The sequence below is a fragment of the Chaetodon auriga genome, chromosome 5, assembly GCF_051107435.1.
Source record: "Chaetodon auriga isolate fChaAug3 chromosome 5, fChaAug3.hap1, whole genome shotgun sequence".
In the NCBI taxonomy this organism is placed as follows: Eukaryota; Metazoa; Chordata; class Actinopteri; order Chaetodontiformes; family Chaetodontidae; genus Chaetodon; species Chaetodon auriga.
The window spans coordinates 14,287,887-14,314,777 of record NC_135078.1 but is presented as its reverse complement, the minus strand read 5'-3'; the positions used below and the strand labels follow the sequence as shown (position 1 = coordinate 14,314,777).

At 43.4% G+C, this 26,891-nt stretch overlaps 1 protein-coding gene across 2 annotated transcripts; it reads left to right on the top strand.

The window, feature by feature from the left end:
• Window positions 1-97: 97 nt before the first annotated feature.
• atosb (atos homolog b) lies at window positions 98-26,520 on the top strand. 2 transcript variants are annotated; one of them, XM_076731475.1, is made up of 11 exons: window positions 169-456; window positions 11,094-11,287; window positions 17,365-17,550; window positions 17,716-17,929; window positions 18,780-20,139; window positions 21,680-21,738; window positions 21,979-22,078; window positions 23,196-23,354; window positions 24,283-24,351; window positions 24,545-24,750; window positions 25,052-26,513. In XM_076731475.1, the coding sequence occupies exons 5-11, from the start codon at window positions 18,952-18,954 to the stop codon at window positions 25,203-25,205; spliced, it is 1,935 nt and encodes a 644-aa protein (XP_076587590.1). In that variant the 5' UTR covers window positions 169-456; window positions 11,094-11,287; window positions 17,365-17,550; window positions 17,716-17,929; window positions 18,780-18,951; the 3' UTR covers window positions 25,206-26,513. The 2 variants fall into 2 exon arrangements, with proteins under 2 accessions (XP_076587591.1, XP_076587590.1); XM_076731476.1 differs by lacking the exon at window positions 11,094-11,287 and having other exon boundaries at window positions 98-456; window positions 25,052-26,520.
• The last annotated feature ends 371 nt before the right edge of the window (window positions 26,521-26,891 follow it).

Genomic DNA, 26,891 nt, shown 5'->3' with positions numbered 1-26,891 from the left:
TGATTGGCTAAACTGGATAGAAGCGGCCAATCACTTAAATGACAGGCGCTCAGCTGGCCGTGAAGCCCCGCCTTCTGTATATTAATGAGCAAACCCCGGAAACGTCGCTTAAAGGGACAGAGGAGGAATTTCAGGCAAAGGTTGAAACAACGAAAACAGCTGCGAGCGCAAAAAAGACAGACACAGAGAGGAAGGGACGTGGTCAGCCAACTAGCGAGCTATGTGGCAAGACAGAGTGGGAGGACGAGACTGAAACTGTCCGATTGTTTTGCCTATCAGACATCCAGCTAAGATTGCTAACCTGCTTTTAGCTTCGAAGTGGATTTTTTGCTCCGTAACGTTTAGCTACCTGGAATCCGACAACGCAGCAGTCAACACGGCAGAGAGATAACAAAAAAGGCCAAACTCCCAGACGACAGGGACGCGTCAGTTCAGGCTGTCCACCTTTTTTGTTAGGTGAGTAGGCTTCAAAATCTTCGATTTTTGCTAGCTAGTTGCCTCTTTATCTTCTGCATCGTACGAACTTAAAATGTCGCCATGTATGGAAATTGTACAAAGGTTCAGGTTATTCAGTATTTAAATGTTTGCACTCTAAACATGCAGGTTTTCACTGGCATCTTTTTTTTTATTAATGTGTGAATGTGAGCAAAGTTTGAGTGGAATCCAGCTTAAGCCAGCTGATGACCTGACAGTATATCTTGGTGTGGGGGGCGTTCCCCTGCTTTGTCTGCCTGCCTCACTCTTCCTTTATGTGCGTGCGTGCAGTCTGCGGTGGTGAGGGACAAAGTGATAGAAATCCTAGTGTATTAATCATCCATCACCTGTCATGGGTGTGTGCGTGTCCCGTCAAAATGCATGTTTAAATATCTTATTTTGTCATAACTGCACACTCATGTCCTCCTGGCATTGTGCATATATGGCCTGTGCAAGAAGGAGGGATCAAGCAGCACGAGCATATATTTGTGAGATTATGACTGTAGCTCAGCGGGTGGATTGATGATCATCACTGTAAAGCTTACGGGATAGAGGATAGCATTGAGTGCAGTGGGCGTATTGTTCCCTTGGCTTGCACTTGGGAGTTGCATTGCATCATTTAGGGAAGGGAGCATTGATGTTGGCACTAAACTCTTCTTACAGTATATATAAAATCTATAAAGTGTTAGAGTTGAGTCAGTTATTACAGTGATATTATGATCAGCTGCAAAGCAGCAGGGCATGATGGCATTGACATACACATGAAGCACACTTGTATGTACTTGCACTCACTCTACATCACCCATACAGCACACGTGCATATGGGATCATCCAGCTGTTTCACATATATGCAAATAGAATATTTCTGCACACACACACACACACACTTTGCTGCAGCAAATCCATCTGCAAGTCGACATTTTTCTCTCTCGCTTGTCCTTGCCTTGCTCTGACAGCTACCCCCCACCTCCCTGTCTGGGAGAAACCAGTGGGCTTTGTCCTCAGCTGAGTGTGACGTCATGCAGATCTTTGCTGTAACCAACCCTGAAGGTGAGGTGCATGCTGTTCAGCAGGCCTGGGTCCTGAGTCTGGGCATGTCCCGTTCACAATGCCTCTTTGACTTAAATTCCTAAATGCTTAAACACACTTGGAAAATAAAAGTCTGTTCAGGTGAGACAAAGACACTTAAAAAATCCTCTCACATCAAAAGAAAGGGAAGGGAGGGAGAGATCAGAAACCCAGCCAGGATGAGTGAGGGATGTTTTTCGCATGGGAAGAAAACAATGCCAGGAATCCCCAGTGATGACTGGTCTGTTTGCATACTTCAAAATGTATAACTACCAGTAACCTCAAGGAAATATACTGCATGCTTATGGCCCAGCAAAGTGCAATGAGTTAAGCTGGAGTGTGGTCATGAGTAGCTGTGTGTTTTCTCCATGTGAAGCCACCAGTACCTAGTTAGGCTATTTATTAGATGAATACAGCATGGTCAACGTGACTCTGCTTGAGCCTTGTAAGACTGTAAGAGCCCAATTTCTCCTGATTCTGTTTGAATCAATTGGGCCCAGATTAACAATATTACAGCCTCTGTCTAGCACTGCCTGTAAATCGCCCTTTCCTGCAGTATACTATTTTATTCATGTGTAGTTCATCTGATAATCCGTAACATAAAGGGCTCCAAGTTAAGGGATGCTGTTCATCCTGTGGTCTTCTGCACATTCAACCTCGAACACATGGAATATACCTTCCATACCTCTCATGGCTGTCTGACTGACTGGTTATGGTTCATGGCTGCAATTCTCCTTTATTGCGTGTGAACCTGGCAGCGCTTTTTATGTGTGTGTGGAAAGTGGGGTCGGCTATTAAATGTGTTGAGCTGATGAAGGCTTGTTGTCAGCCCTCCAGTGTGTCTCTGCAGGATTTGATGTCAGAGATTACAGATGATTATGTGGGTTAGATCCAGTACTCAACACTGCTCTGGGCCTGTATTGATCTATCATGTGTGTCAATGTGTGTGTGTATGCACGATTTGTACTGATATCCTTATGAGAGTTAAATTATCTCTTATCTTAAAGAAAGAGCTATTTAGCTATTAAGGATTAGGTTTAAGGCTGAGAGAAGGGAAGGTACTCACAAATAGTTGTTAAGCATGTGTATGTCACTGTGAATACATGCTTTTTAATACATAGCCTCAAGCCATTACCAAGAACCAGTGCTGACTGGTTGACTGGCAGGAACAGTGTCTACCTTGTCTTAAAATAAATCTTAGTAGCTTCTACTTAATGTAGTTTTCTCTTTTATATAACAGTATAAACCTTATTGATTTACCCATGATGCTTCAAAATAAAGGTCCTTCACATGCTTCCTTATGTGTTGCATGTGGTAACTAGTGACACTATAAAGATCTTTTTTGTCATTTTTCTTGATCCATTGCTTGTGAATCCATCGTAACTAGATGTTTTTGACATTCCCCACATCTTCTCAACACCCCCTCGGGGAAGTGATGCTGTTTGCTAGAAGATACCACTTTCAACCCAGGGACAGAGCGGAAGCAGTATGAGATGAAAGATAAAGCTAACAAGAGAGGAGGTCAGAGGGCACCATGAACTGTGTGTGTTTTCATGTATTTTCACTTATGATAACCACATGTCCTCAAGAGAAGGACAAGAGAAAGCCTTCAGCGTGAAGCCTTTTTTCTACTTGTCACTTTCGCAAAAGGTGGTCCATGGAGATAAAGTCATTTTAGGATTTGCACTTTAACCCTGAACCCTTCACTCACCCTTCGTCACCTCAGGTCTTTACACACACATACAGTATATACACACACACACTGTAACTAAACCTAATGTCAGGCTTACCAGAAAGGCCAATTAGTCCACTTAACAGTCTGTCAGTAAGAAGAACTAATTAGTCCTCTTACAAACCTAGAAGGTCCATGTGTTTGTGACTGTGTTCAGTTCATAAACTGTGGTTAACAGGTTAACCTATTTATAGGGTAGTGAAGGCTTTGAAGTGGACGCTTGGAATAAGTGAGCATTGGGAAACTGTTTCAAGGATGGGAGTCTATTGACAAAGACCCAACAAAGCAATGCAATTATGGAATTAATAGTCAAAATAATGAGGTCGTCAAATAAGCAGTTTTGATTAAGAATTTTATTCCTTTGGGGTTTTATATTTCTGTGTGTTATAATCTCGGTGACTCAAACAACCCAAAAAGCTCCACCATGTTTGATCAGGCCACTGCAGCCAGTGCTGGATGTCATTTTAATGTGCTGCTTCTGATTGACCTTGTGAAGGACGGATACGGCTTGTTAGGTTGTGGAGGTAAAGATGAGATGAAAGGGAAAATTGCTATTTAATCCTTTTAGATAACATCCCATCCCACCTATTTAACAATATATGTTAAAAAAAATTATTCCTGTATCAAAATCCAATCACGATTTCTTCCTGTATAACAAAATGTGATGTGTGCCCTAATTATGATGTTCAAATCAAATTTTTCCCAACATTATTATCTCCCACCTGCCTATCCTGTGTCACTCGGAGATACATCACGACACTAAAGCTACATACTCTCGTTTTATCTGGATTTTAAGTTTTTGGATTGGAAGCAATGAATGAAAAAGGGAAGAGAGAGCCACAAACTCATAACTTGATGAAGTATTTATATAGAACATTGACAAATATGTGTTTCGGTACGTATTGCTCCACTGAAAAATCAGGCCTTTATACTCATAATTAGATACAGGTATAGATAAAGAACAACCTTCTCCAAAAGGCTGTCTAAAATCCAGTGTGAGGAACCTTGTTCAGCATACACAGATACAGGCTAAATATAATTTAATGTATGGAGCTTGTGAGCCATTTAGTCAGCTGATATGGCTTATATACCGGCCCCAGAATCAATGAGCTGCTGTTGGAAGGCAGATGCATCTCTGCATTATATAGGTCAACACAGGGCTTATCAAGCTAAGACCTGTTCACTCTCTGCCCCTCTCCCTTTCTTCTTTGTCTTGTTTGCTCTGTCCATTACTCTGCAGTACGTTGTCATTTGTCTCATCCGCCCTACCTTGCATCAAAGCCCTCCATCGCTCTTCTGCCTTTATTCCCATCTCTCCATGCTGTGGAGTATGTGTGTCAGGCCTGTGCCTGTGCATGCATCTTTCAACGCTCAAATTGGCTTTTATACAGACTGGAAAAAACCTTCCACTCTGGAGATCTGTGACACCCACTCATTAAAATAATATTAATAATAATAATAATGAAATAAATAATACTCTTTATCTTTCATGCTGGATTTGTATGTTTGGATTAAGAGCAAATCCACACAGTTGTTTGCCCTGACTTTTCCTCCAGCACCCATAGCAGTTGGCATTTCTGGTTTTGAGTAAAATGTCTTCACAACTACTGGATGAATTGTCATGAAACTTAACTTGCAGAAATTCATGTGCCTCTCAGGGTAAATTATAAAAACTTTGCCGATTCCATAACTTCCTATTTGGCACCATCGTTAGATCAAACATGTTTGTTTGTCCAGTATTATGACCAAATACCTCCAAACTACTGACATCCCCCAGTCGTGCTTACTAATGATAAACTAAACCGCCGTGGTGAAAATGGTCAACATTATGCATGCTAAACCTTAGCATGTTAGCATTGTCATTATTAGCATGTTAGCATGTTGATGCTACTATTTAGCCTCTCCGAGATGCTAGTGTGGCTGTAGCGCTGTAGCAGGGGTGTAGCCTTTCCCCAAGCTCTGTATAGCCCCTCATGGTGCGTAGTGGTGCACTTTGGAAGACAAAGATATGCCAAGTTTGCCAGTTATTGCCTATGAATTGTACCTTTATGTGCTGCTTGGACTGGATGTCTGCTAAATCAAGGTGTCAGCATCATATTTTTATGCAGATAAGCATGTCAGCAGTAAAACTGATACGTTTTTGCATGTAAGTTGATATATTGGCAGCTTTCATGCAGAGGTAACAGCATGCGTTGGACCTGTGTCCAGCTTACTTAGGCTGCTCGTGTTTTGTCGAGTTGCCTGTTTGGACTTTCTGCAAATATCTGAAGTGTGCGCAGCCCTGCCTCAGGGCTCACACGCAGAGCAGCAACTCTTGTGGTACCAAAGCCTCTCATTATTAACTGCTGCTTAACGACTGCAACCGTGTGTGTTTGTGTTGGACTGATCTCAGGATTAACCCTAGGCAGACCTCTCTCTGCCCTTCACCCTGTAATGCCCCCCCCCCACCAAAATGGATGAGCCACTCTCTCTCTCTCTCTGTGTGTGTGTGTTCATAAACGTGCACTTGTATAAGCTTCACTGGTATTTTAGTTGAGGTGAACACCTGTCCTTAAGGTTGCTTTCTGCTTTATCTGCTGTTGTAAACTCAACACACATCCTACAAATGTGGGTATAAATGAACTCTAACTGCCATCATAATCTTCTGCACCATCCACTTTGGCTAGAAACCAATCATGAGTCAGGTTGGCTGGTTAGATAGTGACAGTATGCCCTGGTTAGGTATTAGTGAGCTACATAGCAAAGAAGGGGTTTCTTTTTTTCTTTTTGTTTCACTGCCCAGATGGCAGGCTGGACGACATTCAGCCGCTACCAGTTTTGAGTGGTACAACACCACCATGCTGTGTGAGTTTGCCAAGCATGAAAGGGAAAAAAGGGAACTAATTTAAACTGAAGGAAGATGGACAGGAATAAAAACGCCTAAAGGCCAGAAGAAGGGGGAGAGGTGGAAACTCACATAGACACAGAGAGTGAGGAGGAGAGACAGAGAGAGGTAAAAAGACATGCAGCTGAGTTCAGGGTGAAGGAATGAGGCCTGAGAGGGAAGGGAGGAGAGGTGGAGAGAGAGAGCTTTATTTCCTGTCCTCCATGAATAGGCAACATATTTCTCTGGAACATTCCACCCTCTGAGCTGGCCCGGCCTGTCACCAAGACTCAGGGTGCCACACTCCTCCCCATCTCTGCATTTCTTCCCATTGCACTCTGTCTTTTGTACATATCACTCCTTGATTTTGTCCTTCTCTTCCCTTTTATTCCCATCTTCCTTTAGCAAAAGTGAGTGAACTGTGTTTGTTTTTTCCAAACTTTGACCAGATACTGAAAAGCATCACAGAGTTAACCACTGCTCATTTCTATAGGATGTTTAGGATCAGTAGTTAAATATCTATACTGGAATATAATAATTAATTCTTATTGATGGATTGGTGTTGGAAGGAAGACTTGATTGAACTGGATTACACCAAACTTTAGTAATCTCTGTGAGGAAATTTAATAACAACAGCCTAGTTACGGGATGCACAAAAGTAGTTTCCACACTTGCAGAATCCAGTCATCCCTCAGCGCTGCTGCACATTGGATCAATAAAGGACTGGTGGGAATGATTGCAGAAGTGGATGGAGAGACGTATCTGGTCATGGAAAAACAAACAGAAGCTATTTCAGGAATGTTTTATCTGGACAGCCGATTGTTTTAAATTGATTTACTTTCAGAAATGTCTATTTGCTGCATCTGCCTATTTTAAACTTAACCCCAATCTCTAATGTCACTTCACAACTATACATAGTCACTTGATAATGAGCTGCATATGGAATAATGCAAAGCAAATAAAACGATCGCCATCAGGGTTTTATTGATCAAATGTTCAGTTAAGTTGCTTAACTGCCAACTGAGCAAATACACATATTCACACACAGGTTTTCTCTTGGCAGCAAAGTTAAATACTCATATTTAAATAGGCATGTCTCTTTTTCCACTTAGTGATCTTCCTTATCAACACACAGCTGATCAAACATGCCCTTCCAGAGAGAGTTCATCTCAACGGATTACAGTGCTCTAGAGAAGTAAATGTAAAGAACCCACTCAGGGTGGCAAACAACCTGCAGGAAACGGTTATCTGATTAGTGTTGGTTGTGGGATTTTTTTGTTTGTGTGTTTGTTTGTTTGGGTGGGTTCATGCTGTCAGTCAAGCTGTAAAATCCACCTGCTTGAAGGAAGAAGGTGGGATGTATGAGACACTATGGCCTGCAGAGAAATAAGGGCGGAAATGTTGAAAATAGAAAGCCGTTAATGTTATTGCCATGTGGTGACACATAATAACTGAGGCTGCTAAAAATAGAAAATGAGGACTAAGACAAAAAGCGTGCATGAGCTGCATAAGTGGGAAAGCCAGTTTTAACTTAGCACTTTAAACTTGAATCCTGTCAGCGGTGTAGTTCTGAAAATGGGAAGGGTGTCATATTTATTTCAATGTTTTGAAATCACTCTAATATATTCTTCATAGGTCAAGATTAATTTCAGGCACTGATGCTTGTTACTGTAAACATCAGCGTTCCTACCATATTTCTACCTCATTACCACACTACTGCAACTTCAGTGATACTGAACACATTGCATCACAGCAAGTCCACAGCGCTGCTTGTAATTTTCTTGTAAATATTAGCTGTAATATTTGCTTCTGCACACTGGAGCTTTCTGGGTGTCCACTGTTTGGCAGCAGCCCATCCCACACTTATCAGAGAGATGCACACCTCCTAAGCACACATATGTCCTCGTGTGTGCACTACTAACACACTCTCGCACATGCCAGTAGAAACAGACACCGACACAGGCAGGGCAGGGGTCCATGCCTCTTTAAACATGTTTTACAGACCACCCCCTCCACCCCCCCACCCTTTTTTTTACACACAGACAACCACACTTTCCTTTCCCACCCTTCCTCCACCTCCCCTCTTCCTCTCCTCCTTTTGTTCTCTCCCTCCCCAGGAGGAGGGTGAATTGGACTTTGTTTTCAATATTTTAAAACAGGTCATTTAAAACTGCAACTAACCTGTTTACTCACTGAGGTTTTGGGCTCAACACTCTTCACTTGGCTGTTTTGGTTCTGGTGGGTACCCCAACGTCGTCATATAGACATCATAGCAAACACTGCCATTGATTTGAAGTCAGGATTGCATCAATGCATGTGTTTGATGGAATGCGAGTGTGTGTTTTCAATGCTTCTTTCTCCTCAGTTGCACCTAGACTGTCCTTGAATGGAGGAGGGTCTTCGTAGAGAAGACACGCCCCTTTTTTTTCCAAATATGGAAGGTGACACTGGCTCTTAAAGGGACCGAAGTGTGTGAGTGTGTGTGTGTTTGTGTATGCTGAAACACAAGATTCTAAATAACAGTGCTGCTTGCCAACAGAAAGTCCACATTATTACAGTTTTTACGGGCTTTGCTGTTAACAGCAGCAGCTGGTCCTGTTTCAGGACAGAAATCTTGCCTCATTGCCGTCTTCCCCTGTCTCTCTGTCACTTTATCTTCCTCTGTCTATCGTGCTGTCTCAGTCTTCTACGCCTTCTACCTCCCCCCTCCCCTCTCTCTCATATCCCCACATCTCTATATTTGGAGGTACGTGGCTGAAGCCATGTCTTGTTATTCAAAACCTCATCTCTGCTCACTTTTACAGTTCACACACATGCACCAAAACAACTGAATACCACACAGGTCTATACACACTGCATCCATCTCTGAGTATGTACATGTTGAGCTGAAGCAATTAATCAATTAGTCAGTTGGCAGAAAATTACTCAGCAACGTTTTAAAAATAACTGAGTGATGATTTCAGGATATTGAATAGTTAATTGAATATTTTGGGGATTTGCACTGGTGGCTGAATAAACAAGCAATTTGAATTTGTTAGATTGGCCTCAGGGAAGTTATAATGGATGTTTATTGCTTTCTTTCCAACATTTTATAGGCTAAATGATTAATCAAGGGAACAATCGTAAGATTAAACATTCATGAAAATGAATGAAATTGTTAAATGCCGCTCTCCACACATTCATACATGCATGACTGCACACAGGCGGACGGTTTACCAGTATTACAGTAATGCAAAGTAAAAAACTATGTGTGGAAAATATAGTTCACCCACTTTCCCCAGCTACACAAAATGAAATACTTGCCCAATTAGGCTGATAGAGTGCAAATTTATCTGCTGGCTGCAGGTAACTTAACATCCTCCCTATATGATACCTATATGTTTCATCTTCTGAACATTGTAAGTTGTCAAAACCATTGTTTCATGATCATGACATAATCATTTGCTCACTCAACCTGATGTTAGTGGGTTGTCGAGACGAGCACACGTGTGGTAAGAACACAACCCTGGTTGTCCTTAAAAAGAATAATGTATAACACAGCAGGTGTGCGTTTGTGTCTGTAACGAGAGGGCCGGGCGAAGCTGCGTGCAAAATACTGTGATCTCGTCAGTTTCAAGTATGTTCTGTGCACGGTGCTTTTTACTCGCGTAACCTCCACTCACAATGAGTGTGTGTGTGTGAGGTGAAAGAGCATAAGTGCAAGTGTGTGATGCACTGGCTCGCACAGTGTGTACTTTAACCACACCACTCTGTTCAAAATAGTTCTTGCCTAGTCAACATACTGTTCCTTATTAGCTCACAGATGGAAAAACACACTCAGCTGAGGGCTGCTCCTGGTACTCAGCTGATAAACTTTTTCACATGCACTTCATTCTCTATCTGCACACCAGCAGCAGATAAGCCTTTTGCTTTTGTGGGCTCGTGTAGGCTACAGGCGCTTTGTACAGTTCATGGTACACACACACACTTGCCTTTGTGTGTGAGTATGCATTAGACAGTAAAGGAAGGGGGAGGGTGCATTGCATCAACGTTTGCATCTTTAATCTCTGAGGCATTAACTCCTTTATTAACTGTTCTTTAACTAACGCGCACGCACACACACAACCACACATGTGGCTGGCACGCTACAGGACAAGATTACACAAGTGAAATGCTCTACACAAAACAAGTTTGAAGATCTCAAGGACACACATTTAACACACACACACACCCACACACACACTGTTTGGGGAAAGTGCTCTTTGGTCGTCTCTACTTCTGCAGAACAGGCCAAGCAGGAGCAGGTGGGCGGAGTTCTGGCTCCCCACGCCCCCTCCCCCTCTCATTCCCTCCGCTGGCCAATCAGAACCTCAGCTAGTACAGCTGACCCCCCTTTTCTCTAGCCAATCGGCTACAAGCGTCCCCCCCTTTACCCTGTATGCCTTCAGTGCTGAGTGAGCAAAGCATGCCTCGCTCTATCAGCTGAGAGGAAACCGACAGAAAGAAAACACAGAGAGAAAAAGAGAGAGGGTTGGAGGGAGGGGCCTGAGAGTAGATAGAGGAAGAGAGGAGAGGGTGAGGAGGAATGGGAGGAGAGGAAAGGGGGAACGCTAGCATGTGGAGTGGCTTTTGTATTCAAGATTATTTGGAGGGGTGCGAATGAGAGAAACGAAGAACGAGGACGGGGGGGAGCCTGAGAGAGACAAGAAGAGGGAGGGAAAAAGCGAGATGGGTGGGGGGTGAGAGTTGTTGATGGGTTTTTGATTTGTGTATGTGTGAGGGTGGAGAGAGGTAGACAGGAAGAAAACAAGAGAGAGTTAGAGAGAGAGAGAGAGAGAGACAGACAGAGAGAGAGAGAGAGAGAGAGAGAGAGAGAGAGAGAGATCTAGTGCAGGCGAGGAGGGCTCCTGACAAAACAAGCAGAGGGAAGCAGAAAAACTTGACTTGACTGTGTCTTTCTCAACGCCACCTATTCAGGAGGAAGGAAGCACAGAGAGGCAACAGAACAGAGAGTCGAAAGAGAGAGAGACTGACCCGGTGGAAATACAAATCAGAGGAGAACAGAAAGACAAGGCAGCAGAGTCACCCATCCAGCAACCAGACGAATTAGAGGAAGAAAGGAGAGAGGCAGAGAGTGAGACAGCGAGATAAACCCCATCTTTTCTTAGAGGGTGAGTGTCACAACTTCTCCTGCTGTCAAGTGTGATAATGCTGCTCCTGTTGTATTGTCAGCTGCGCTCGGGTGACTCAACGTCTCCTAAAATGGCCACATGAAAGGCAGACAGAGAGACAGATAGGCCGGCAGATATACAGACAGAGGGAGGGAGGGAGGGAGGGAGGGAGGGAGAGACAGAAAGGGACCCCGTGTCAAACAGCATTCTCAGCAACTATGTCACTGAGCCAGCTTAGTTTAGACTGCCATGACTCGTCAGCCTGAGTACTGTATGTGCGCCTTGCTCAGAGGTTTATCAGTTTCAATCAACGTAACCAGTCTCCTTCTGTCACTTTCTGTCTTCCTTTGTCTCTTCCTGTCTTCCGTCTTTGTCTGATACTCAGACGCACACTCAGTCGGCTGTCATTCTATCCCGTCGTGCACAGCCTCATCAGATTTCCAAACTCTAGATGGCTCCCGTAATCTAATCAACAGGTGATTGTTTGCAGGAGCACTTAGCAACTTTTTTGTGTCGGAGAATGTGTGCAGAAGTGTGTGTGTGTGTGTGTGTGTGTCTGTGTGTTTATCAGCCTCCAGGCACAGGACAAGCCTGGGAGTAGGTCGGGTGGGGTTCTGCTAAAAGTTGATGAGACAATCGGGGCATTTGGGAGGCCGCTAACTTCGTGCTGATGCTATCACACCTCTGTTATAGGCTGGGTGTAAAGGGTGGGCTGAGGACACAAGGAGGGCAGAGTGCAGCTGAGCAGCTAGAGACAAGAGTCTTCACAAAAGGCCCATTCAAGATGATAGCTTAGTGTATGCCACTGATTGGAAATTGATGTCACAGATTGAAAACAGGATGGACATAACTCAAGCCAAATGCTGACAAATGCCCCAATCTCTCCTGGTGGGAGGTGGCTGGGGCAAAATATGTATTTTCAAGTTTGCATGCTTTGCAAGATGCTTTGGTAACTAATCAGGCAACATGCTAGTACCATTGTGAATCACAGTGTTTAAGAAGGGCATTTAATAGAGTCGCCTTTCTTAATGATTAGCTATGTGTTTGTGTGTTTAGGATGAAAAATAGAAAACATGAGCACATGCTAACAGCCTTGCTTTTTCATTACTGTGGCATTGTTGTGTCTCTATGATTTAGGATATTGAAATGATTCACACTTTTTTTAGCACCATCAAAGTATTTCGTAGGGGAAGAAAACCATGTGAAAACCTGTGTTGAAATGGGTGAAATCAGCAACAGAAGCCACTTGTCTTACTCTGTTAAAGTTTTCAACTCTGTTGGCTTTTGAATGTTGTGGATTTACAGGACCACATACCAGTATTAAGTATGATATAATATGCAAGAAATGTTTGTATATAATAAAAGTATAGCTTCTCCAAACTAGTTAGGGAGCAGGCAAATGCTCATAAATTCACACTGCTGTAAACAGAGCAGCTGTTCTCCCATAAACAATTTCTCAAAGGTGGAGTGCTGCAATTGTCAAAGAGCGTGCAGTAAAACATCTGAAATATGCAGTGGCTGCATTTGGTGCATTTCTGATGAGGATTGTAAACAAACCCACATTAAGAGTAATTCTAGTAGTTTGCTCTATTTCTACTCATCCTTTGCTGCATTTTTTTGAATTGCTGAAAAAATGGCAGTGCTGTGAGTGCTTGTGTGTCTGGGCTTGCGTGTGTGTGTACACATGCATGCGGCATCCGGGTGTTGGGATGACTGCACAGGCCAAATGTGAGGGTAAGTTCTGAGGAGAGGTGCTGGCTGTGAACTCTGCCCCCTTCACTCTCATGCATTTCACGGAGAGCTGGGTCCTCGGTCAGAGCCATCAGCAGACCTTCTTATGGCAAGGTTGTGTGTGTGTGTGTGTTTCATTTCACCCATGTGCAGCTTTTCGAAGTTTACAGGGAGCCACAGGGTCTTAAGTGTGCTTTTGTCTGTTTTGCAGATGTTTTTGTTCAACATACTGATGCCCCAGTTGCCACAATGACTGATGAGTATCTCAAACTAGTTGCTCAGACTGCAACTGCTCAGTGGAACTAAACTAGTGCGAGTGTATGTCATTAGCTACATGTGGATCAGCACCTTGTTTGCCTTTGTGTCAGCCCTTGAACACCACCTCTCTCATGATGATGAAATGAAATGCCTCTGGGCCTCATGATGTGCTCTAAGTCATCTGACCCAAGACTGCTGGCCTTTGACCTCTTGACCGCAGTCTCTCTTGGCCTAAAGGAACAGCCGTGCACATATTTCAACACATCTGAGCAGCAAAATATTCTCCTTTAAGGATGTGACATCTCCTGAACAAAACGATTGAGCTCCACAGCAGCCATGTCTCATGAGCTCAGTGCTTATGCATGACTGTGAGTAGGAGTGGTGGTGTTTCTTGATGCTGTTGCTGAGGTTGGGATGTCCTTGTGAAGCATGCATTTTAGCTTTTAGGTTTAGTCTACAATAGCATTTAGTAAACAAAATCTAGTGGTAAAAGTAAGTAAAAACAGTTTTTTGAACAGTTGAACAATGAACGATGTCATTGCCAGGATAGTAATTTCCCTTATTTTCTGCTCTGGATCCGTGCAGTTTATACATACAAGTTCTCCCCTTACTTCCCCATCTCATTTTCCTATTGTTTTCCTAAGCTCCTTTCTATTGGACAGTCATTTCCCAGGTTTGATTACAGCCTAATTCCATTTGAATGTTTCTGTCAGCATGACTCAGTCTATTCTCTGTTCAATCCAGATTTATGTCTGGCCTAAAGTAAACTGTACCCCTTTTTAATGCGTTTTGTCATGGTCCTCTTCACATCCTCACTGAATCATCATCTCATTGGGTTTCTGCACCTAAACAGCCTCTGTTATTGTTTTTCATGTGTTTCTTCATTTGTCTTTGCTTCACCCACACACACTGTATTCCCTCCACCTTTATACATGCAAATTAAACAAATCTAAAATGTATGAGCAAAACAGGAATAGCTGGATTTTATATGTGTGGGCTTCCTCCCAATCGCAAATATTTTCCAGCCTTTTAATTATAGCTACAATGTTAAGTCTGATTATTTTACTAAGTGCTGTTTCGTGAGGACAGTCAGAGACATTTTGCAGCTTTTTTGTCCATTGGTCCATTTTCAGGAGGGCTCAGAAGTGGGTTCTGGTGGCCCAAAAGGATTTTGTTTTAGCCTGAAAAGGTTCACTAATATGAAGGCAGGGTTGCCGTTTGGTGAAGCTTAATTTTGATGCTATGAACCAACTCAGCGGCTGGTTTATGCAGTGTAGCTGTGAACACTGAGTTGACCCTGACACTCAGGAGTTGTATTTGCTCCTGCCATATTTATACCTTCCTCAGGGTCTTTGGCTGGGCTGTAATCTCTCTCTCTGTCTGGCTGCTTTCCTCTTGTCAGGCGTTTCTCATTCCTTTTCCTGTCATCTTACCATTTCTACCCTCACTCTGTCTCTTTGTGAGTGATTGCTTGCTCCTCCACTTCCAGAGATGCTGCAGATGTTACATCGAGATTGCGCTTTGCCTGACAATGATGTGTAACATCTTCATACGTCATGTCAGCAGCATTCAATCAGGGAAATGCGAGATGAATTTTGAGGGTGATGATTTTTTTTAATATAGCGATAACTCTTAATAATAGCTTTAAAAATATAAAAATAATAGTGAAAATGTAATGTTTTTTATTTATCCATAGTGGGGAAATTGGTCCACTGAACATCTAGGTTTGCAAACCTACATGTTTGCAAATTGTTTGCAGAGTTGTAACTGTTTTTCTGTTGGCGCAAACAGATTTGCAAATGTATGATTCTGTGTCATTTGCACAGTAAGTGTGCACAGTTCACGTGTATTTTACACAGATCAGATTGTACAAATAGATTAGAGATGAATATGGGAGCATTGTCAAACAGGGCAGGTGTGTGTGTTAGTGTATTAAAATCACAACAGTGTTAAGCCGTGTAGTAACAGAGTTCTTAAGTTCTCAAGTCTGAGCAGGCACACACGCCGCGCAACCTGAAGCCTTTCTTGGGGTTAAGCCTGAGTGTTGCTACTCCTCTGTTTGCTCCTGGATCAAACCTGAAAAGGGTTGGGCAGCTTCTGCTAGTTTCTGGCTCGGCTAGTTCAAAATAAGGTCAGAAATCAAATGGGACCTAGCACAGAGCCCTAGGGTACTCCCAGTGAGCTTTAACATAGGCAATGACTATAAATACTCACTGTTGACTCCTCTCTCATTCTTTCCCCACCCCCCACTCCCTGTGGCTGCCCCTGGGTGCTTACCCTGGAGACTTCACCTGTCTTCAGGGGGACACCAAACAAGAGGATGAGATTGCTTACATTATGTTGATTGAACTCTCATATGCAAGTCATGCTACCTGTCATGCTACCTATCCATCTTTTTGTCTTGCAAATGAAATTAACCAGATCTCCCTGTTTGACTGGGGCTGTTCTAGTTTCACCCTGGAGTGTCCCCCACCTTGAGAACTATCACATCCTGCTTCACAGCATTTGTCCTCCAAATGTCCTGGCCTAGGCTGTAGTTGATATGTGACTCCAAACATTTCCAGAACCTATAGAGGCATTGCCATGTACCATCCTGTTCATATTAGCATAATTCCACTAAGAAAACAATGAGTTATGGCCATGGCTATTTCATGGCATGGAGCTTCCGATGGTGAGAATACGAACGTGTTACGTATTTCAAAATGTGTTGCTTGTTTTGTTGTTTTTTTTGTGTGTGTGTGTGTGTGTGTGTGTGTGTGTGTGTGTGTGGTGTAAAGAAAGCCATCTTTGGTTGTTCCAAAATATATGTTATGGACACGCGTGAACTACTGTAAAACGCTTTGTTGTGAATTTTGGGAGAGGCACTCGTGTTTGTGTGTAAGTCTTGGCCACCTGGGTGTTCCCAAAGGCAGCGTTGTGTGACTGCATATGGACCATATGTCATGCGAGTAATTACAGGTGACAAAGGCTTCACTCCTGACAAAACATAATTACCTGATGATATACCATTTGCTGTAGTTGTATATAATCAGGTCAGAATGTATATGGGGGGACAGTTTTCTGTCTAGATCCCTCTCACTCTTGTCATCTTTGGCTGATGATCCCTCCCCTCATGTTGAGGTTAAAGACCCTGCTGTCCCGACTGAATGCATAATCACAATTTCGTCAGAATGACGCAAAAAGAAATACAAGGAAGTGCAGTAACTGCTTGCTGCAATGTGGGAACCAACTATGAACCAACTCGCTTCTTTAGTGGTGTACATGGGTGCCGGCAGGGTTTTAGGCAGATTAGCTTTCTTCTTCTTCTTCTTCTTCTTCTGCCAGCTTTAGGTTAACAGAACATCAGCCTTTATCACGGTGTGTTGAATTTTTTTGAATGGTTGTACACACAGCCATTTTGTTGTGTTAGTAGATATTTTCTTGGAGGAGCATCTTTGCCGCCCTTCCCTGCCCCCCAGCACCCCCCACCGTCCACCCTCTCTCTCTTGCTTTCTCTTTCTCCCTCTTTGTGGCCAAGCACAAAGGAGCCGTTATCCTTGGGCTACTGGTTGCCGTGGCGACTGCTCACTGCGACTCCCCCCTGCTCCACATTCCCAAGTTCTGGTCCAAGTGGGTCGGGAAACGTCCTGCTTCTCTTGGCCTTGCACCATTTAGTGCCAAGTTAGAACTGGAAATATCAACTCACTGCTAATCCACGTTTGATCATCAGCCCGGAGTGTTTGGGTTTTTGTACTCAAAACACGGTGTTTTGGTCATGAAAAAAAGGGTGGGAGTAAAATCTCTTCCTCGGTTGAATTATTGAATACTAACATGATGAGGAAATGTATTAATTATTTCATTGATTTGTCTTTTCTTCATCCAGTAACAGACTTAAATATCGACTTCCTTCCTTGCCGTGTTTGTGTGCCTCCTCTGTCTGTTCAGATATACTCACATGTGTACATCCGTACATCTGTCAACGTGTGTGTGTGTGTGTGTGTGTGTGTGTGTGTGTGTGTGTGTGTGTGTGTGTGTATTTGCAGGGTGTAAGGAAAAGCAACTCACTCACCACTGTTTTGATATGTTTCCATGGCTCTCTGTCTCTTCAGGGATTCTGGGTGGAATGACCCTGTCATGATGCCACACTGTGCCACACCCTACACCCAGGTGACCAAGGAGAGCGTGTCTGGCTATCAGCCAATCACAGAGGGAGCCCCAATTGAGTCACCTCAGATTCCTGTTCAGAAACATTTCCTCTCAAGAGCCTCCTGCATTACTGACACTCCGCCCCTCTGGTAAGTTTTATTGTTTGTGTTTTTAAGATTTCTAAGTCACTTGCAGACCATTCTGTGTATCACAGTTTTCTTGCGATGGTGTATTCCACATGAATTGTATCTACCATGGTGTTAGTTTGACTTTCTTCACCGACAAACCACCAACCTTTTTTTATTTCTCCTCAGGTCGTAGCTCCTGTGCCCAGCTCCTTCACTCCTGCTTCCACTGGAGTCCTTACTGTTTCCTGATTACCCGACTTGGGATGTTGGCGTCGTTTCGTGGCAGCTGCCATGGAGATAGACGGGTTCCTTTAGTAGGCCATTTTAGACACAACCTCCAGATGTTGTGCCAGATGCAGGTTGTCCACACGGGCAGGATTAGACAAGGACGGGCACAGAGGTGAGATACAGATTTTGTACACTGTCTTTAATTAACCAGGAGACAAATTAGGCTCATGTCTTACATGAATTATATTATATATAGTGGCCCATTAATGTAGTTAATGCAAAAAGCTGCATTTTCATGCTGTTTCAGAGATGAAAGATCCTGAGTAGTGTTTATATGTTATGTTAAGTCAAACTATAAATATAAATACCTGATTTCCTCTCTGTTTTTGTGCCAAGAATATTTTCTGAAGGCGGAAAAGGTGCACTACCTCTGCCTTGTTCAGATACCACTGTGACATAGTGAAGTCATTTTAAGTGTCAAAGTGTGTCAAAGGCAACAGTTTGAGGCATGCCATTCCTTTGCACTCGCAATAAAGAAATGTTTTTATCATATAGTCCTGCACTTCTTCTGAGGTAAAAATTGGATGGGTGTGTTAGGTAACGCCTGGCTGAAGTGAGCATGTACAGAACCAGTACATCATATTCACATACAGTGACATGAATTGACTCACTGTTTATGGATATGATTTATTGCTTGGTGTGATTCATGCTGTATGTCTATGACAGTCAGTCAGTACTGCTATGTGGAGAACTGTAAAAGACAGTAAAAGACATACTATATGAGTTGCATTGATTTCTATTCAAAAGTCATAACATTTGTCATGTAATGCAACAGAAGTGTTGGTTAAAGTGACTATTTTTTGAACCCAGAGACCCTAAATATTTTCACACTGTTGTTGAGGACTTGTCCTTTGAAAATTTTCATGCCATTTTATGTTTTCCATCACTCATACGGTCTACCATCATTAATCACTTCATGAAAATCCATCCTGACTAGTGGCACTATATTTTGTTCCTCTCAGGTGCTGTGCGGCTCAGCTTCCTGATTCACACTATTTGACAACATCAGAGCAGGAACTATAGGACTTCCTATTCCTGTGGAACATCTTGCTCTGCTTCCTGGCACTTGTGAGGACCTACTTGACCCTGTGGCACAAAACTTAGTCAAGACTCTTATCCTCCATCATAGAAACCATGCGGCACATTCACGTGGAGTTAGCCCACAAAAAGGCTCCATTAGAGCTTCCAGCCCAGGAGGGGGACCTGCCTCCACCTACAGCTCCAACACAGGGCCTAGACCCTGGGGTCAGACCAGGGGCACCCAGGCACTTTGGACAGGAGGAGCTGCGGCTCCAAAAGGTCTACCAGCTCTCCATTTTCTCCCAGCTGGGGGGATTTTCTACCTCCACAGAATCCCACACTGATACCCAACAGAGGCCTGTCCGGTTGGGCGTGAAAAGGGGGCTAGAGGAGCCCCAGTTGACTCATAAGCGCCCCCACCTGGGGGACTCCTCAGATAAGGAGGCGTTGGAGGGAGGAGTGCTATGTGGGCCAGCTCCAGCTCAAGGTGTTGGGATGGGGTTAGCGATGGGCCCTGGTGGGCCTGGTTCTGTATACCCTTGCACACAGATGGAGCACAGAGACTCTGAGGGGGGACTGTCACCAAGGTCTCCACCCCTCTCCCCAAGCCACAACCCCTCCCGACGCCCAACTCAGCACAATCATGACAGGCCCATTCCTGATGTGTTTGCTCCACTCTCACCTAAATCCCCCCCAATGTGTGACCCACACGGTCATCTATGTGACCAGGGCCATTCCATCGGAGGCTCAGCCAGGACTGAGGCACCTAATGGGGGCCACACACCCACCTACTCTCTAGGGAGCCCTGGAAATGAGAGCTGTAGTAATGGCTCATCTGGAGGCCAGCCCAGTCCCTACTTATATGAAATGTCCACGTACGAGACTCCCAACCCTGCCAGTCCCACCAGCCCTCCAGGCCCTTTCTCCCCTCCACACCACACAGAGCTGCAGGAACCAGGCGAGGCCACCGAATGGGAAGTTGGACTTGAATCCTCCCCACCAGAGCGAAGTGCCACCCAGGCTGCTTCCTCCTCCTCTAATGGCCTGGCTTCCTGGGAGAAAACCCCCAGTACTAACGGCCACCGTCTCTCCTCTGGAGGCCACTGGCCAGCCAAAAAGAGGCTTCTGTCCCCGAGCGACACAGGGGACTCATGTTCAGAAGACGAGGGACCCTCCACATCCAAGAGAAGCAGGCTGTCATTGCTGGCTCCAGGGCTTGGCCCGGCCTCATGTCGCAGCACTGATGCTAAAGCTGCCCCTTACTGGAACCACCTGCTGCCCACTGCATGGGACCGGCCTAAGGTCAGCACACCCGCATGCAGACACAAATACACATCATACATCTCTCTCTCTGGGAATTGCTTTGAGCAGTCTCATTTATGAAAACAACTGCATCATCCTAGAGTTCCAACCATCATCCTAGCTAATGGCTAACATAAGCTGTTAAGCAACTTGGCTGTAAAAACAAGGCAGTAACTGACTTGAGGGAAGGAAACTGGATTTTAGGAAAACAGTTTGCTTCTTTTCTAATGACTTTTTTCATGGCCAGATGATGCAGTTTTCCAACATTAATTAACAACCACTGTGAGAAAGAAGCTCCAGGTGATTTTATTGCAGCATACATGAAAAAACAGCATGTGCACATTTGCATGCAAACACCAAGTTTTTAGACCAAAAACATTTACACCACCGTATGCGAAGGCGTGTAAAACTTAGAATATGGAATAGCTCTTCAGTCAGGGGTGGATGGTAAGACATCTGTGAGCCTTGACAGTCCTGGAAAACAGGCTGACGCTTAAGTAAAGAGAGACTAGGAGAATGAGCAAAAGTGAAAGAATAAAGTGATGCTCGGCTCATTATCACACCACGCTGGAACAGGCTGAGTAGCTCCAGAATAAAGCCCATTGAGGGAGGGTCCATTGTTCCCGCACATGAGTATGCTGCGTCTACACATGCACACATAAACGCGCGCGCACACACACACACACACACACACACACACACACACATACATGTACATACATCCTGCTTAAAAAATGGTTCTGGAAGTGAATTGGCCATTTTTGAACATTGGGGGGCCAGAAAGAGCTTTGCGTGTGTGGGTTTGTGGGACGGGGAGTGTGCTAATGGTGACAATAGAGTTCACTAGTTAGGTTTCATACAGTGGTGGGATCTACAGAGGTGTTTAGTGTATGTGGAGGGAAGCAGAGGGAGAAGCAGATAGATGTAAGAAAGACTCAAGGACACAAATTAGGGACAGAGAGGACAGTGAGACAAGAAAAGGAGCAAGACTAAACTGCCACAGGTGGTATTTCAGTAGATAAAGGCTAGAAAAAGATTTTTTGGAGACACGGAAAAGGGAGACGGGAGGATTTTCTAAAATGCAGTCGGTGGTTTTGATCGAGTGTGACGATGAGACGACAAGCTGACAAAGAGCTCCAAGCTCTTTAGAGAGCCGGTGTAGCCGAAGGTTAGCTAACGGCAGTAAGCTAACCATGAGTGAAAGGTTTGTTGTTAGTAAATGGCTAGCAGGTAGCATAGGTTTGTCTAGTGAGAAGTCATCTGACAGCTGCGTGGCCTTTATGTTGAACAGCAGCCTGGAAATGGGGAATGTTTGTGCATCCAACAGTCAGTGCTCAGTAAGTAAGAGGACACCTGAAATACACAGGTACACGTACAAATTTGTCTCGCAGGAAAAAAAAAACAACACATGCCCGCTTGTTCTTTGAGCATCTTTATTTTCTCTACGTGTATTGACAATTTAATTTTTTAATATTTCTAACAAGTTACTCATTGGTGAATAGCTAAGTGCTGACGTAAATCGTCCTCTTGTCCTCTTCAGACTGCCGCGGACTGCACAAGATCAGGGAGACGGCTAAAAAGTGGGCTGCGGCTGAAAAGGTGAGTGCTCCGTCATACCTTCAAAAGAGAACAGTATTAAAACTTTAGCGAGCCAACACAGGGAAAGACGGTGGGAGTTTGCGTCGGTTGTATGTTATTCTAAATTAAAGGGTTTTGTGTCTGGACTTGAATACTCAGACACACTCAGAGGCATGTGACATGTTGGTTAAGACAAAATTAGTGTAATCTTAACCACTAACCACCGGTCTGTTTTGTGTGTGCGCTTGTGGTCACATTCAGTCGGCAGCTGCGCAGCGGCAGACACACAGACACCGGCCGCTCCACACGCTCCAGTTGGCCCTCATCTTCCATCAGCAGATCGCTACTGGGCAACTTTGAGGTGAGAATTGTAAAGATTATTTTAAGGCATTTAAGAGACAAAAGTAACTGCAGGTCCGAGATGACTGCGAAGCCTTAACCAACGTCTTGGTTCTTCCTTGACAATATACACTATGTGGCCACTTTATTAGGCACACCTGGGCCGTCGAATGCAAATCAAACAATAGCTCAGCCTAAATTCTACCTTTACAAAGTTTGTAATGATCAGTTTTTGGTGTCATTGTTGGAAATGTGTAAATGTAATTATGAGTTTATTATTGAGGTCATAGTTAAGGGTGTTGTACTAGACTGCATTATATTGAGAGGTGTTTCCAATTTATTTCCAATTTCCAATACTGTCACTACCTATGATCTCAATGCTAAAACAAATAAAGAAATTAACGCAATTAATGCAGCATAAAAAAAAAAACAAAAAAAAAAAACAGTTTTAAGTCTTTGTTTGGGAAACTTCCCACTAGTTATTGGGACATTTTTGGAATACTTGATGCTCAGCATTGTGACTGTCCTGATGTTCAGGGCAATGTGTCTTTTTTTTCTTTTTATTAAAACTGGACTTAAATTGTTAACATTTTTATTATTAATATGTTTATAATAATAATGTTGTAAAGTTGTTGCTGCTTTGATGCACCCTGTATATCTGAATATAGTTGTTGAGCCTCCCCCCCTGGATTATAAGGACTAAAAGTAAATGCAGAAAATAAGTTAGTGCCCAAATGACATGGTTAACATATCAAAGATACTCGCTTTCCTTTGGGACAGAGGATCCGAATATGTTGAAGTTAACACTGGGTTAAATGTGTAACAATACAATAATGTTTGTTCCTGGTTTAATGCTTTCAAAATATCCTCTTCCTGGCTCTCATTGTTGTTTACCTGCTGATGCGTGTTTTATTTCAGTGTTGCCGAACTTTGGTTTCAATTAAGATAAATACTGGAAATTTGGGTTTTTATGGATTTCACACTCAAAGTAGGGCGTTTCTTCCGATTCTATGGCCAAACTTGACTTAGAGTGCAGCAGTAAACCGTGTCCTTAATGAACCCTAATGTTTATAGTATGAAGAGTTTCAAATGGCTCCTGTTCATGACCATGAACCCTCCTCTCTTCCTGTGTGTTCCAGGAGTCGATACTGAAGGGCCGATTCTCCCCGTCTGGCCGAATCGAAGGCTTCACGGCGGAGATCGGCGCCAGCGGCTCTTATTGCCCACAGCACGTCACCCTGCCTGTGCAGGTTACATACTACGACATCTCAGAGCACAGTGCGCCCTCACCCTTCCTGGTCAGTGTCAGCGTGTGTGTTTGTTTGCAAGATATTGTGTGATTATGTGCATGCTTCGTCAAGCACAAACAATAAACCAAACAAAAAACAGTTTATTGCAGGTAGTTTGTTCGATAGCATGAAGAAAATACACTCAGTGAAAGACAAACAAAACAAAACTAGAGATCAGAACACGTCCCAAAACAATAATAAATATAGAATCGGCTTCAAGATTGATGTTGGCTTGCTTGCTCAGAACCAGATGTAAAAAAATATGTGCCATGCTTTTCTGTTCATTCATATATCTCAAAGCCTCTGCCCACATCAGCACTGAATACTATATATTCATCATACATGTAATCATCTAACAGAAGTCCTTAGTAAGGTGGGACGAGCAAATAACATGTGCACATCTTTAGTCCTGTTTTCAAGAAGTCTTGAACTGTGTCTGCTGTTATACTGGACCATGTGGAAACCAGCTGTTTTCACTTTCTTAGCTTCATGCCTCATGTTGACTTTGAATTGTTGTGTATAAAAGTGGTGAATGTCAGGCCTCTTTTAGTTCACTTCTTTGAACTGTTAATTGACATTTAACATAACTCCCCGCGTAGCTGCCTTTGTAACTACAGCTTGATGTAGTTATTTTAGAGTTAGTCCGCTTTTATTTTTGTTTTTTTGTGTTTTGTGGCTTTGATAATGACTTGGTTTTACATGCATAACCTATACAGATGTGCCTCATCGGTGGATCAAACCAGAAATGGAAATTACCATTGTAATGCTGCTGTCATGCTGCTGCTCCCTGAAAGTTTCATGTGAACATATTTAATCCAGATCCTGACCCTGATGTAGAAGTTCACAGCTATTAAAATATACCAAAGAGTTCGAGGCATTTAGCCATGAGTGATTGAGGACATTTAATCAGTGCCATGTCTCTGTCTCTCCCTCGCAGGGGGTGATATCCCTCGAGCCTCTTGGAAAGAAAGGATACAGCATACCCAAAGCAGGGACCATTCAAGTGGTGAGCTGTCATTTCTTTCATCCTCATCTTATTCTTTGCCTTGGAAAAGACCAAATAGCCCATGAGAAACTATATGAAATATCTCATTTGTTCTAAACATGAGGGTTATGTGCTTGTTATTGCAAGAATGAAAGTATATGCAGTGTTTTTTTGTGGTTTGCAGTGCTGACGTTGCTCTGACATCTGTTCTCAGACCTTATTTAACCCCAACAAAACTGTGGTGAAGATGTTCCTGGTGACCTACAACTTTGGCGACATGCCTGTCAATCACATGACCTTCCTGCGCCACCGTATCTTTCTGGTGCCTGTAGAGGAGGGGGTTGAAGGGAAAGGCGAGGCCTCTCCAGGGGGCGGAGTGCTAGACAGGAAGAAGATTCTCTGCTACCTGATACATCTCAGGTATGACTGAGGCTTCAGTTGGCTGCATTGCTTTTTACAGCTGGTGTTTTGTTCGCACTTGATGCTTAAATTCTGCTTTATTATCTTGTGTTGTGTTTTCTGGAAAAGTATCATGAGATTATGATAATGATTTAAAATGCATACTTGAAAATTAAATGCATAATCTTATTAAGTGCATACTGCCTATGCAATGTTTTCTTTGAATACTGGCAAACTCTTGCATGCACTTAAAGTAATTTTCCGAGTTGAAGAAAGAAAGAGTGTCTTACTAACACATTTTTTTTGGGCCTGGCTTTCTCAGATTCCAGAGCTCCAAATCTGGGAAGATCTACTTGCACAATGATATCCGGCTGCTATTCTCCCGCAAATCCATCGAAGTGGACACAGGGATCCCTTATGAGCTGAAATCTTTCACCGAGGTGCCAAGAAACCCTAAATACTCTCCCCGTGTGTGACCCCAACTTGACCCTTTGACCCTCCCCAACGCCAGCGCAGCCCCTCCAGTGCTTCCTAAAGAGGAGGGAGGGACACAGACAGACTGCTAGAATGATAGACACAAAACTTGATGAGACTTGATGAGACATGCCAACATGCACACGAGACACAGGTGCACACATTATATACAGTGTCGGTGGTAGTAAAAGCCCTGCTTTTATTCATTTGCTCTCCATTGAATGACAAAACAAAAACCACTCAGTCAAACACGGCATTCTTGTATCTTCCATTCTCTCTAAAAAAAAAAATTGAAATATTAGACTAGGAGCAGTCCGGTATTCACCCAGGCAGAAGCAGGACTTTTACAGCACCTTCATCTGTACGAACACTGACACACACACAGCACATACTCCACACGTCAACACTTCTGGTGGCGACTCTCTGAGTTCAGTGTTAACATGCATGCCTTGTGACTTAAACACCTGAATTTTGCTCTAGTGCCGTATCACACTGTCCTTCACTCTGCCTGCAGCTCCAGCCGCCTCATCGGACCAAACATTTCCACAACTTTCAGTTTGACGAAAGGCCACAAAACAATAACCACATCCCTGATTGAGGGGAGAATAGAATGATTACCCTCCCTCCACACGTTTCACACACCTTCTGACCAGCAGAGAGGAGACGAGCAGAGACACAAACACTAGTGAAAGCGAAGGCTGAAATGTCGTCAGCCATCTTGATCGTGGATGTCTTATCATTTAACACAATTAAAATAAAACAAAAAAACACACCCATGTGATTTGACCAAACTCAGGACATCAGTTGAAGAGTACATTTTTCTTCTTACCATTTCACCTACTGTGGTACAGACACTGTGTACACTTCAAACCAGGAGGGTCATACCATGTCATGAAAAACAGGGGAATCCATTTTACGTAGCCAGACTGAGGGACACTGTGCTGTTTCTTTTTTTAAAATTTTCCTCTTTTTTTTTTTTAGATTCTGTTCAGAACAGTCTGATGTCGGAGCAGAAAATGGAAAAAAAAAACAACAAGCTGTAGTATTTTTAATTTATGTTTTCGCAAATGTCTTAATAAGCAATATGCTGCACAAAGTAGAGTGTGTTTTTCAGCCGGACGAGCTTTCTCTCTGGAGGGGGGATGAGAGAGAGCGGAGAATTGACAGTGAGGGAAGAAATGGGATGAGGGAGGGATGATGAGGGAGGGATGATGAGGGAGGGATGATGAGGGAGGGGAGGGTGGTGGGGTATTTAATATGGGGAAAAAGTCTATGTATATTTAAAAGAATAAACTCTGCGCCTGGCGGGTAGCACCTGTGTTTGTTGTTGTTTTTGATTGACAGCCACTGTGGAAATTCTTCTTTTTACCACATTGTTGCTGTTACTGCACTTTACTGACTCAGTGAAGTGCATCAGTTATCAGTCAGATGTGACTGTTCTGCATTAAATACAGATTCCTCATCAGTGTCATAAACTGCCAACCCTGGTACAAAATATTACCTTATTAATCACTACATGCAAGGTATCAACTCAGTGCTCTGTATTGACGGATATCCTTTGAGTAAAAATTGCTAAAAACAAGTGCTTCCTGCTCTGAATGGAGTAGCTTTTTCCTCCAATGACACATTTTTGAATACACTCTTAAATCAGTAATTACTTCGAGTAAATTCTTGACAAAGTGTTCCAC

Coding starts and splice junctions, on each gene's coding strand:
- atosb (XM_076731476.1), top strand. CDS start 18,952: ATGCGGCACATTCACGTGGAGTTAGCCCACAAAAAGGCTCCATTAGAG. Junction 20,140..21,679: donor CTGCATGGGACCGGCCTAAG/GTCAGCACACCC, acceptor TGTCCTCTTCAG/ACTGCCGCGGACTGCACAAG. Junction 24,751..25,051: donor TGCTACCTGATACATCTCAG/GTATGACTGAGG, acceptor TGGCTTTCTCAG/ATTCCAGAGCTCCAAATCTG.